At 53.9% G+C, this 12,949-nt stretch overlaps 4 protein-coding genes across 4 annotated transcripts; 2 read left to right on the top strand and 2 right to left on the bottom strand.

Moving 5' to 3' along the window:
• Positions 1–303: 303 nt before the first annotated feature.
• On the top strand, positions 304–3,418 carry RHO25_009596 (uncharacterized protein; the record flags this gene model as incomplete). Its single annotated transcript, XM_023601124.1, has 2 exons — positions 304–1,115; positions 1,165–3,418. The coding sequence occupies 2 exons, from the start codon at positions 304–306 to the stop codon at positions 3,416–3,418; spliced, it is 3,066 nt and encodes a 1,021-aa protein (XP_023453544.1).
• Positions 3,419–3,719: 301 nt separating this feature from the next.
• Positions 3,720–4,424, bottom strand: RHO25_009597 (uncharacterized protein; the record flags this gene model as incomplete). The annotated part of the gene is made up of 1 exon (XM_023601125.2): positions 3,720–4,424. The coding sequence occupies one exon, from the start codon at positions 4,422–4,424 to the stop codon at positions 3,720–3,722; it is 705 nt and encodes a 234-aa protein (XP_023453543.2).
• Positions 4,425–5,725: 1,301 nt separating this feature from the next.
• On the top strand, positions 5,726–6,195 carry RHO25_009598 (uncharacterized protein; the record flags this gene model as incomplete). Its single annotated transcript, XM_023601126.2, has 2 exons — positions 5,726–5,834; positions 5,900–6,195. 2 exons carry the CDS (start codon positions 5,726–5,728, stop codon positions 6,193–6,195), a joined length of 405 nt encoding a protein of 134 aa, XP_023453542.1.
• Positions 6,196–6,521: 326 nt separating this feature from the next.
• RHO25_009599 (uncharacterized protein) lies at positions 6,522–10,639 on the bottom strand (the record flags this gene model as incomplete). The annotated part of the gene is made up of 2 exons (XM_023601127.2): positions 6,522–6,693; positions 6,753–10,639. The coding sequence occupies 2 exons, from the start codon at positions 10,637–10,639 to the stop codon at positions 6,522–6,524; spliced, it is 4,059 nt and encodes a 1,352-aa protein (XP_023453541.1).
• Positions 10,640–12,949: the final 2,310 nt, after the last annotated feature.

A 12,949-nucleotide genomic window follows, 5' to 3' on the forward strand; every position in this document is an offset into this window, starting at 1 on the left:
ATATCAAGTACTGCGCGCAGGACGGCCGCTGCTCTTGCCCTGACTGTGGCCGTCGCGCTGCAGCCCCAGCACTTCACTTCACATTACTGCATGAGCGTTGTGAAAATGATCGCTAGTGAAGGCTCACTTGAGGAGGTATGTAAACGCCTTCGCGCTCGCAGCTCTCTTCTTCCTCGACATGCCACTTATATAGTAAGTTCAAATCGACCCCCTTCACGCCGCCTCGAATGATTGACTGACGTGTTGCTAGGTCGTACTTTGCTCGTTTTGGTGATTTCACCAATCACCAAAACAGTCGCTGACATGAGTGGCAGACGTAAATCCGCTCGGAGCTCTCACTCCGCGAAATCACCATCGCTCGCGACCATCTCCGAGATGGAACCGCCAGAAGGCGCCCCAGCACAGCGGCCATCCGAACGATCATCAGAAGAGACACCCACACCTGAACAGCGGCAACTCAAGCGAGAGCGGTACCAGCTCGCGGGCAACGCGTTCGCGCAACAAGAATTTGCCCGTCGCCAAATGACACCCCCCACTGTCATTCATCCAGCTTTCCGCCCGGGCTTCAACCTTCTCGACACCACCCAGCCGCTTCCAGAACTCGATCCGTCCGAGCGACTGCCGCACGCAGAAGAGTCGCCGACGATGAGGTTGCAGTTCCCGAAGAACTCGCTCGAGACCGACCGGGTCGCCACTTCAGGGCAGATGCACCGCGAGTCCACCCAGACGACACTGTCTCAGTTCATGCTCAACCCGCCTGAGATCGATCTGGGCACCACTCCAGAGCACACTCCCGTGCCGACTCAACGCGAGTGGCTCGAAACTCGAGACAACCTCGAACTGCACGGCGGTCAGCAGCCACACATCCCCGTTATCAAGCACACGCCCAAGTCGACGGCCGAAGAGTTTGCATCCGCAGTCAGCACCGTCTCCCAGAATGAAGTCCAAACCGAGCCGCGCACGCCGGGTCACAAGAGCCCAAAGAAGACGACATTCCTGGAACGTGTGACGAAGTGGACAGCTCGCCGCACTCACACGCATGCGCAGAAGCAAAAGAGTGATGCTGATCAGGCCCCTGACTTGCCTTTGCCGCCAAAAGCGCGCGCAGTGCTTCAGTAAGTGGACCTCAACACTGTTGCGCTATTGTACTCACATGCCTCCCAGACAACCACCACCTGCTCGTGGCCTCGGCCGCTCACCATCCAAGACCAAGTCTTTCTTCGCCAGAAGACGCTCAGATGCCAATGACTTGCCAAAGCCAGAGCCAGTCCGCGCCGCCACTTCACTCGGTCATCGCACACCGCGAAGTGTCCATTTTGACACGCCTGAGCCTAGTGCCGCACAAAGCCGTCATGTTTCAAGGTCGTCCACTGCTCAGCGCACATCTAATCTGGGTCGTTCGCAGAGTCTGAAGTACATCGACAACGCCGTCCCACCTACTCCACCCGCGAAGGACACGCCGCCCGACGAGCCGCCGATCCGCAACATGGCTCAACAGCGACCAGCTTTTGCATACGAGACACCAAGCAAGCCACGCGAATACACCAGCTCGGGCAGACTGAGTCCGAGTCGCATCGGCAGCAACAGCAGTCGAGGAGCTGCAAAACTCGTCACACAGCCTAGCATGTTCTCGCTACGTGCCTCGGTCGTGCCGGGAGCAATGGATCAAGCAGAGCTGGACGATGCAAATTCGCGTATTGGTGGACTAGGAATCGAGGGCTTCAGCATGCCTCACGAAACACGTCGCGGCAGTTACACTGCTGCATACAGCCCCAGCGTCTACTCTCCCGACGACTTCCGCAGGTCCGCGGCGCTGTTCCCAGAGCGTGCGGCCACAATGTCCACTTCTCAGCAGTCCGGCCACCTACTGTCCTCACTGCGCACTCCGAGAGAAGTAGACCGCCTCGAACAGATGCGGCAGCGCGGGTCACCTCATACTGCACAGAGCAGCAATTCTGACATGGGCACCATTTCTATGGTGTATCCCGACTTGGCGAAAGACCCATCTATTGCATCCTTCATGAGCATGGAGCCACCACCGTCTCCTTCACCACAGCCTGGCGTCACCGATCGTGCTTTCGATGAGGTCGAGAAGATGCTCAATACCAAAGACCAGCAGCGCACGGCCAACCTGAACGTGACTCCGAAGGCAGGTTTCGGAGGCAAAGCGAGCACTTCTACACGCCATGTATCTGAAGACTCCAAGGACGGTCTATTCGCTATACCAGTGGAGCGTCCTCAGTCCTTCGATGAGACTACCCCACCAGCATTCAGCTCAAAAGCAGTGGCCCACAGCACGCTCCACAGACAACAAACTGTCGCATCTTCACCAATGGCACATCATCTTAGTGCAGTACCGTCTCCGCTTCGCAACAGTGATGGACAGATCTATCTGCCACAGACGACCTTCTCGCCACCGAAGCCACGCTCACGCAAGGAATCGCACCTGGCAGCTACTGTACCACAGATTGAGGAAAAGGCGTCCAGCGAGACCTTGCTGTCGCCTTACGATCCACCATGGACTCCCAGCGGTCGCCCAAAGCCCAAAGAAGACATCTTCAAGAACAAGCCGGCTCTTGCTGCAAGCACTGGTGATGAGCTGGTCGTCCGTCAGTCTCCACCAGTGGGTGGCATGCGCTGGTCGAACGAAGCACCAGCTACTCCCGGAGATCCACGCAAATCGACCACTCGTCGCAAAGTATCGGCGTTCGAATCACCGTGGAAGGTGGCGACCACTGCCTCAGAACCACAGGCTCCTTCCATGCCGCTTCCTGAGGATCCTGACGATTTCCACGATCTAGACGACTTGATTGAGATGATTACTGAGCGAGATACCGCCATCCAAGACCTGCAGACCGAGATGAAGTATGAGAACACTCGCCTGCATCAGCGTCTTGCCTCACTGGAGATCAAGGATCGCGAGAAGAAGCATAGCAGCAGGAAGATCAGCAGTGCCGTGCAAGAGGAGAACAAATCAAGCAGAGCTGGAAAGCAGTCAGCCAGAGTTGATGACACCAAGGCGAAGCGCATCTCCACCTCTTTTGCGCACGAGTACTATCAGAACCAGACCAAGACAGGTCCCATCTCGCCGACCGACAGTGTCCCAATGAGCGAGCGTTCGACCATCATCTTGACGCCGAACATGCCTCAGCTCGGAGCTATCCCAGACCTGCCTCGGCCACAGGAAGTTCCACGCGAGGACTCTCCAACTCTCCCGCCTGGATCTCCGAATCCGGTTGCAACACCACCAGCCAAGAAGGCATCGGAGTCTACCACTCCTGTCTCGCCTTCGGCGGCCAATACCGACACGAGATACAACGACCTCATGGCTGTGATGCAGCAACAACAAGCCATGATGCTTCAAATGATGCAAGAGATCAAGGACTTGAAGCGCTCTGGCCAGGGCTCGGAGCACTAGGCGTTACGTTGGGACATTAGGATTGAGAAGAAAAAGCAGGAAATCAGAAAAAAGGGTTGGGTTGGGCAGGATAACGAGTGTTTTGGGGTTTGTTTCGCGTTTTGCAGTGCACTCTGAGCCATTGAGTAGCACCACGCCGAACTTTCTGGCATGCATTGATTTTTGGAGAAAAGGAGGTCCGGCATAGCACGCTCGCAGTTCGCAGCGTCGCTCCACGCCGTTTGATGGACCTTTCCAGGCGTTTTAGTAATTGAGAGATACCCAGAGAGCGACCAACATTGATTGTTGTGTAATTACCTCTCTAGCAATAAGGATCACTGCACTCTTCTTCCAACGTTCTCACTCGCTTCTCAAGGGCAGCGTTTCTCCGTCTCTCGGCAATTAACTGCCCTTGAAGCCATTCAATGGCAAGATCGTCCGTGTTGTCTGGCTCGACGATTTTCGGAGCGACTTCCATATCCTCATATCCTGAATGGATTGCTGACTTTGTCCCCTCGTTCTCCTGGCCCTGGCCCCATTGTGTGCCTTCTCCATCCTCCGCATCCTCTGGGCATCGCGGCTCCTTCCCCCAGCCATTCTCTCCATACTCAACGGGAGCCCAAGAACGCATGTATCTCTGGCTTCGCAGAGAGTCGTAGAAGTCGTCCAGATCTGGTGGAGTCTTGATCTCGAATCGATTGGACTTATCTCGCGCCTCGAAGACAGAACCTCCCTTGAATCGATCAAGTGGTTGCCGAAAAGTGTCGTACGGCTCACCGAAATTGCGACGCTGCGGACTCATTACTGGGCGCACATGTGTCTTCCAGTCTTCTTGTGAGAGCTCTCGAAAGATCTTAGGGCTCTTGCAATAGCAGTGTCGAATTGTGTGTTTCGTGCAAGGAGGCTGAATGTTGCGCTGGCTCGAGTCGATGACACTATCCACTCTGTGTTGAGATTCTGGAGCGTACCATTGTGCTTTGTAGTTGTTCTCGCTGTGGATTGCTTCGCTTTTGGTGCGGCTTTTCATCTTTGCTGCTTGTAGTGGTCCGGTTTGGGTGAATCTTGGCGAGCCGTTCGAGTCGGCGACGACTCGTTTTCTGTTGTGCATTTTCCGTGTTCGAGCTAGAGTTCGAGCTGGTGTAAGGAGTGGCGCTTTGAAGGCAGCGTGGAAGAAGACAAAGCAATCTGGTCAAATCATGCTGGGAGCATGGCCTGGGTGATAGTCAAGTGAGCACTATTGTCCAAGCTCACCTTCGGTAAAGATCCACTCTGCATGGAAGCAAACCAGGAAATTGGTCTGAGGGATGCATAAGCGGCTTCGTGCCCTTTCCTCTTCGATCTTATGGAGGCATCGTGCTTCATTTCACGCATTCTGGCTCTATTCGCAGTGGACAAGATTGCTTTGGGCATTCAGTTGACTCACCGAGCTGCCTCACGAACGAGACGACACATTCTCGCAACTGACCTAAGGCACTCCATGCTATCTGTAGATCATGGCGACAACTCTCACAGCTAGATCCCAAGCTCCCTTGTGGTGACAGAAATGGATGCTGGCATTGCTGAGGCATCCATTTGGCACATCAGGTCTTCACTTGGGTCCGTTTCTTGGAGCAGATCGGGACAAGATTACTCTTGGGCGTCGTCTTGAGAGCGTCTCCGCAATTAAGCGACAGCAGGACTGCAGTTGTGAGCGAACGAGGGTGAGGTCAGTTTATGCATGCCCGGAAAGCGGTGGAAGAACACCCTGATGGTCGGACTTGCTTCCGCAAGCCTTCGGATTGGCCAATTCTTGCGTGCTTCTGGAGTGCACCTTCCAGGCCGAAACTCCGCGCATATCAATCTTTAGTCTCATCTCATACCTTTCTCTTCCATCTCAAGAGCCATGTCAACTACAAGGCTCCTCTCATGTCCGCGGACGACCCAAGCATGGCTTCCTCCTGCCCGAACAAGATCGTCAAGCCTGGACCCACTTGAGCTGCCTCCTCCACAAGCTGACCTGTCCCATTGAGGACATTCCTTTCCGCCTACGCGCTGCGACGCCCGTTGGCCATGACAAACCATGGTGCATGCCCGCGACGCCTTGCTGAGGGGTACAGGAAGACAAAGTCAGGTCCCAGCAGGCGCCATCTAGAGCGATCGCACGAACAGCATACAAGAGTAGGTTCAGCTCTTTCACATTGTCTCGTCCTTCATCAAAAGCCAATTCCTCGTCCACAAACGCTTGAGATCTGTCATACGTATAAATTTGTTCAAATTGAGAACCTCGCACTACATTTGTACCATACACTCAACTATTGAATTTTGAATAACCTCCCTTCCCTCGCAACCATGGCCAAAGGATCCTGCATGTGCGGTGCCATCAACTACGAATACACAGGCGAACCAGCAGTGACCGCATTGTGCCATTGTGTAGATTGCCAGAAGTGGACAGGTGCAGGTATGCAACCCAAGCTCTTGAAAGCAGCCTCGATAAATTCTTGACCCACTAACACGAATCTCAAGCCTACACCTCGAACGTCGTCGTCCCGCGCGGTAACTTCAACGTAACCAAGGGCTCTCCAAAGGACTACGATGCCGTTGGAGCATCGGGCAAGATCAACAAGCATTGGTTCTGTTCTACATGCGGCTCCTCGCTGTACACTGAGTTGGAGATCATGCCAGATGTCACTTGCATCAAGTCTGGCGGTCTTGATGGTGGAGCTGCAGACCACAAGATTGCCGTGGAGTTCTACAACAAAGATCGTTTGAGCTATACCAAACCAGTTGAGGGCGCGGACCAGAAGCCCGAGTTCTCCTAATTTCGAGAATGTTGGATAAAGGAAGAGAAATTGAGATAGTAATGGTATCATTCATGATCTTTCCTCCCATGACGTTCCCCTTCCTACAGCCGCAGTATACACATACATGAAACATGCACCTCGAAGTGGCGATGGTAGTAATAAATGCAGCCCTTTTCCGTCCTTTGCAATTTTGGACTTCTGCGGAACTAAAGCGTGCTCACTTGAGCCGTGGCCTAGTGATAACATTCCCGTGGAATACAACACATCGCCACAAACGCCTGCGCCATGCGTCCAACAGCGTCTCATGCTTGAGCACTGCATGCATCGAATAGAGAAGACACAGCTTACTTTCTCCCGCTGGTCATCTCACCATATCTTCCACGTTCTCTCGTGGTATCATACGCTTGCAGTACTCTCGCTTGCGACTCGTCGGTTTGCGAGAAGGCATACCCACGTTGTTTGCGCATGCGTTGAACCTGGCGAACTTTTCGAATAGCTTTCTGGAATTGTTCCATCCTGTTGAAAAAGGATTGGTCAGCAATGTTCGAAGATGAATGTTAGCAGAAAGCACGTACCTGGGCCGGTAATCTTGTATATTGTATTTCTGAATTTCTTGCACATGATGATATGCCTGGGGATAGTACATCCTCTTAGCATACTTCCAAGCAAAGTCTCGAAGCAAGCAGAGGGCTGGAAGGATGACCAATGACATTAACCAGAAGTCAGGATCTGTCAAGAGGACGGGCAACACGTTCTTGTACTCTGTCGAGAAGCCAAGCATTGGAGCGACGGTGGCGTAGACTGGGAGGAAGATGAACCAAATGGCCAGGGACCCGGGAATCGCGATGACGGTATACTTGGTCCAGATGTTCGTGATCAGTGCGGCTTTGCCGAGGACTGTGACCAAGCCAGCCGTGTAAAGTGAAGTTCCCCATACCCAATGACCTGCGATCTTGCCGTCCGAGAGCACTCCGTCGCGCCAGTAGATTGCTTGACTGACGAAGTAGAGAATCAGCGAGTGGTAAAACCCATTCCCGACCCAAGACCAGAAGTTGTGTGTTCGGAAGAAGACTCCCTTCTGCGTGAGCTGGTAAAGCTGAGGATACCGATCAAGCAGTCGAGCATTGACGAACTGATCGAAAATGCCGAGAACGAAGGGAGGTAAAGCAGTGAAGATGACGTTGAAGAAGGACAGCGTCCAGGACTCGTAGATGACTTGACCTGAGAAGGCGTTCTGGAACGAGTACCAGAATTGCGTGATGAACAGTGCTGTGTTCTTGTAGTAGAAGTACAAGATGACTTTGCTGATGCGTTGATACGACCATGCGCCATGTACGAGAAGCAGCTTTCGAAGGAAACGGAACTGGGCGATCGAGACGTCTGCTGATCGCGCAGCCTGCAAACCTTCCATGCCGGAGATACCGATACCGATGTGCGCGGCTTGAATCATGGAGACATCGTTCGCACCATCTCCAATGGCGAGAAGGATTGCCTTGAGGTGACGCTTGACGAGCTTCACAACCAGTGCTTTTTGCAGTGGTGACACACGGCAGCAGATCACGGCTTTGCACATGACGGCAAGATCGAGGAACATCTTCTCGAGATCTTTCTCAAGCGCGTACGTCAACGACTTGCCATCGATGACCAAGGCAAGCGTTTCCAGCTCAACGCCTCCAGCACGTTGCGAATTGATGGCGTCCAGCTTCTTCTGTATGTTATTTCTGGTATCAGCCGCGTTCTCCTCGTTGATGATCAGTAGGGTCATATCTTCACTGATGAGCTTGCAAGACATGCCGATATTGATGGCCGTCTCTTGTCTGTCGCCAGTCAGAACCCACACCTTGATGCCGGCAGTTTGCAGCGTGTGGATGGTGTCTGGAACGCCATCCTGCAGCTTGTCCTCGATGGCGGTCGCGCCAAGTAAGGTAAAATCGTGCTCAATGATCTCTGCAGCCTTGTCAAGCTCCTCGGCTCGATTGCCGCTGACGGTAGTCTGAGCGGTGTTGAACACATCCCACCACTCGCGAAACTCCGATTCTGGGATCTCACGCATTGCCAGACACAGCGTTCGCAGGCCCTCGGCGGCATACTCTTCCAGGTGGAGGAGGGTTCGCTCGACCATTTCATCCCGCTGGCCAAGGCGCTCAAGAATTACGGTATCGGCTCCTTTGGTGTAACATCGAATCTTGCCATCTGGACATCGATAGATACAGCTCATTCGTTTCCTCGTCGAGTTGAACTCACAGACAGCGAGTAGTTCGTAGTCGTATTGCTCGCCACCAACTTCGATCGTCACGACTTTCGGTTTTCGAGCTACAAATTTGTAGCCAAGCTCAACCGCGCCCTCGACCAGAGCGCCCTCGTCGGGTGAAGCGGCCTGGTACTTGATCTGGCCAGGCTTGTCTCCCTTCACTTCTGGAATCACAGTATGGCAGGTAGCAAGTAAGCTGAGAAATTGGTGAATGTTCTCGGTCAGCTCACCGCCTCTTCGGTGCTGCTCCAGGGCCTTGAAGTCATAAATCCCATTGCCGCCCTCTTCGCCTTCGACGACTCTTCGGTCTTCAGGAACGTCTCCAGCGTATTGAAAGCCTCCAATACTGGCCTGTCGGAATTCCATCATATTGCAAGTCAAAGTGCCAGTCTTGTCCGAGAAGATATACTCAACCTGCCCAAGCTCTTCTACCAAAGAACTCGTCCTGCAGTTTGCTGGTGTGTCATTCACGGGGTAATAGATGTCAAGATCACTGCTGATCAAGAAAGCCTGGTAGTATTTGATGATTTCGACAGTCACAAAAAGCGAGATAGGCACCAAGTTGGAGTATAAAATCCAGTATGTGAAGATGTCGCTGAAAAATTGTTGCGCAGGGTTGGTGTCGCCATATGACAGGAACCACAGGTTCTTGCCAATCGTTTGTCGGATCACGATGTCACCGACCGAGGAGATGACGGACAGTATGATCAGCACGCCGCCAAGCATGAGAATCTGCGAATTGACGCGATGCTCGACATTCGTTCGCTTAATGGGTGTTGCTGTTGCGTTTCGCATCAACTTCGTTTCGTGCCCAGTGAAGACGACGACACCTTGGATCCATGGGGTGTTCCTGAGAGTGGCGCCGCGAAGCAACAGCTGATCAGGCTGAAGGGGCAACTCTTTCTCGCCTCCTCCAGATTGTACCGTCAAAGTTGCTTCATATGTGTATAGACTGCTGTTCGGCTGCTCACTGCGCACACGGCCGCCCAACCTGGCAAGCTCTGAGGCGGAGACCAGACCAGCAGTCTCCGGGATTCCTTGTTTGATCTTGAGATTGGTTTCGCCATCCAAGTTTGCAGTTTCAATGTAGCAAAGAGCCTCGGGCTCCGAGGACGCAAGGAGTACGATGTCTGCAGGAAATGGTTCTTCCGACTCCACTCGAATGATGTCGCCAACTTTGACGTCTATCCATCGAACGTCTTGGAAACTCGTGCCCCGCAATACACGTGCGGGGCTTTTGTTCAATTCTCTATCCTGTGATCGTCGTCTGTTGTCTTCGACCGCTTCTTTAATAGCGGAGACTAATAAGACTATGCCGAGGGGAACGATTGTGGTGTAGCGATTCGTAGGACTGATGTTGGGGATCTGCTGTAAAATGGCTGTGAACAAGAAGAACAAGTTCGCATACTTGCTGAATTGCTCAAACAAGAACTTGGGAAGGAAGGTCACGGCGTTGTATTTCGTCGTCGAAACGTGATTGTCAGCCCATTTGTTTGCCGCATTTGCAGGCGGATTGTTGAGATGTATGATTCGCGGTCCAAGAGTCGAGGGATCGACCTTCTTCGTGAATCCAGGCAAGCCAAATTTGAACTTGGATCCTGGTGTCGTCCGCTCTCCAGGTGGCCCAGCAGTACTCGTGGTATCTCCTCGCGCTCTTTGTTCTGTCAATGGCAGGTCCATCTCACTGTAGTCGGGCCCCATTCCCAAAGTGTTCTTAACCCTACCCATTATGCCTCCCCCCAAGCTCATGATGCTGTTGCGATTTCGATGTTTCCCCTGTCCATGTTGTATGGGGATCGCATCTTCGTCTATACCACCTCCGGCTGCATAGTATCCTCCTGGGACCGAAGCTGTGTCGGAGAAGCGGTCGTCTGCATCAGAATATCTCTGATAGTTGTTCAGTCCTGAGGTCTGCGATAGGTTGCGTCCCTGGTGGCCTAACGTGGGCGGCGAGCCCAGGCCTGAGGGGTTGTACCCTGGTCCACCAGGCAGCGTGGAGGCAGATTGCATCCCTCGAGTGCCCACGAAGTCATCGTGCGACGTGCTGATGCGGCCGTGAGTGTCGTAGTCGTGGAGGATGCGCTCGTCGGTCACGGGAGGGCGCTGTCCGCTGCTATAGTATGGCCCATCATTGGGGTCGCCCAGGCCCAGCAGGTCGTCGTCGTCCTGGCTTTGGCCCCGGTTGCCATGGTGGGCGGGCCTGCCAGCCATTGTCGGGCGCAGGCTCTACTGGCCGGCCAGGAAGGTGTGCCTGTTATTGATCGACCATCAGCGACCGCGTGCCTGGCGCGCACTTATCCTTGGAGCAGAGACCGGCAGGCAGAAGGACGAGGAGTGGTGCGGTATGCGCTCGAGCTGAGCGCAGTGGTGGCCTGAGGGCTAGGGTGTGAGGATGCTTTCAGGGTCGGCCGGTCGGTGGAGGAGCGAGCGTGGTGCCAATCGTGGTCTGTACGGAGTGGTATTCAGCGATTGTGTGGCAATCCTGCCTCGTGCTGCTCGTCTATCCCTGGCGCTGTGTTGACGGCGAATGCGCAGTCGCTCTCGCAGGTGTGAGCCGTGAATTGCACGTCGTGTTCAACAACGTAAGCTCTCCGCAGTAGCGTGATGGCGCAGTCCTGGACGGAACGCCAAGACCACAGCCAGCAAGCCACTCGAAGGTCTCCGTTCCTCTGCACGTGTCGACTCCGAAACGTTCAACACCGACCGACCGGTACGACGAAGCCGATATACCATCATGCTACCTCTCTCGAACAGAATGTCGCTCCGGCGATTTCACAACATCCACCAGAGAAGAACGTTCTTGGGGCTGCAACGCACTCCAACACCACCACCGAAAACAATGGCGCTACTTGTACTACAAGGCCTCGGAATCGTCCTGCTCGCGGATTATGCCATTGCCTCAGTCACTGGAGAAGCTACTACTGTTAGATCCGTGGCCCAGAGCGCAGGCTACTGGCAGGATGCACCGCCCTTCCAGCAGGCACATGGGCAGAAGAAAGTGGGGGAGCAAGAGAACGTCTGATACGATGCATCCTTGTGGCTCGCTTCCTTGGTCAAGAGCTGAAGACATCTTTGCGACCATTGATATATGTATCAGAGCATCGGCTGGCAGACCAGCAGAGCAGCACTCCAGCGCCGTGCAATCTTCGATTCTACGGCAATCACAATGGAGCCTTGTTGCGGGCACATTTTCAGCTTCACATCTGTGTCTTGCCCCGGAGATGCCATGTTACGGATACAGACGCAATCAAAGAGTCTGATCGCGAAGTTCCTGAGCAACGACTTGGAGCACGTGTCGGTCCGGGAGAGCAGGGATCGTGCACGCAACCTGTCACAGGGTCATAGAACAACAGTTCCTCTAGCTTGAGCATGAGCACATCGCCCGTGTGAACGATCAGTCGCAAAGTGGTCAACCAGACTCACAACCACCTCGCTCGGAACCATGTCCCTTAGAGACCGGGATGCCACCATCAAGGCTACGGTTTTACCAAAAGCAATCGCCAAAAAGCATTCTCTTCCTCCAAGCATATCCAGGGCTTAGAGCTGACTGGCTGGTCTCGGGCAAAGCTGTGCCACAGAGACCGCTCTTGAACATGACTACCTTCCGCCGATGAGTTTGGTTCATGTCCCCATGCTGCGATGTTGCCGTTGATGCGAAGCCGACACGACAGAAAGTCCTGTTCTGGCCACTGCCTCAGGACGAGGAAGGATTCCTATCGCCGCCGACAAGTCTCCAAGCCGAAAATCGCGCATCGTCCTTTCCGGTCGACAAGCCGTTCGAAAGAGCAGCGGCACGCACGAGATCGAGATGTTTCCGCTGCCGTGTGGAGATAGACCTCAATCTCCTGCATATCTCGTGACTTCTCGTTAATTTTGCCCTACTTGTACAGCTTGGTCTCGACATTGCTCCGATCGACATGAGCGGCAATGCCTGCTAGCCCCTACTGCCATCTGCTGCAATCTGCACAACGAGAATACAATGCGCCGAGGCCAGAGCGGTTGATCGCGCGCACTGCGGCAGCATACGATTTTACACGTAGCCGCGAGGAGGCTTCTGCTTATCAGATGGCGAAACCCGGGTGCTGGCACTATAGTTCTGCGCAATTTCCATCTGGTCGGTACTCAAACTAGATCGCAAATTGCTGAGAAATCCCGAGGCCTTTGCAGATCTTTCCTATCTGGCAGGTGGGATCGGAAGAAGCTTGATCGAGTGCGCAACTGCTCATTGGTGGCCTTCACTATTACACACGCCGTGCATACTGCAGAGAAGACGATCTATGCTATGCATGTCCAGGGGAAAAATCGGATGTGAGCAGCAGAGCATATGCAGCCTCCGTGCCTGCACATGTATCACAAGATGTAGCATGCGCGCGACGTGCGAACAAAAAATGCCGAGCTTGATTCGAAGGCTCGCTCATAGCTTCACAGACCGCCCTTGACTGATGATTTGATGACAGGACGCGCGTGCCCGCCCTTCGACGGGTCGCGTTGCATTGCTACTGGCAAAAAGGCCCGTCTTCT

This window comes from Cercospora beticola, chromosome 6 (assembly GCF_033473495.1).
Source record: "Cercospora beticola chromosome 6, complete sequence".
Classification (NCBI taxonomy): Eukaryota; Fungi; Ascomycota; class Dothideomycetes; order Mycosphaerellales; family Mycosphaerellaceae; genus Cercospora; species Cercospora beticola.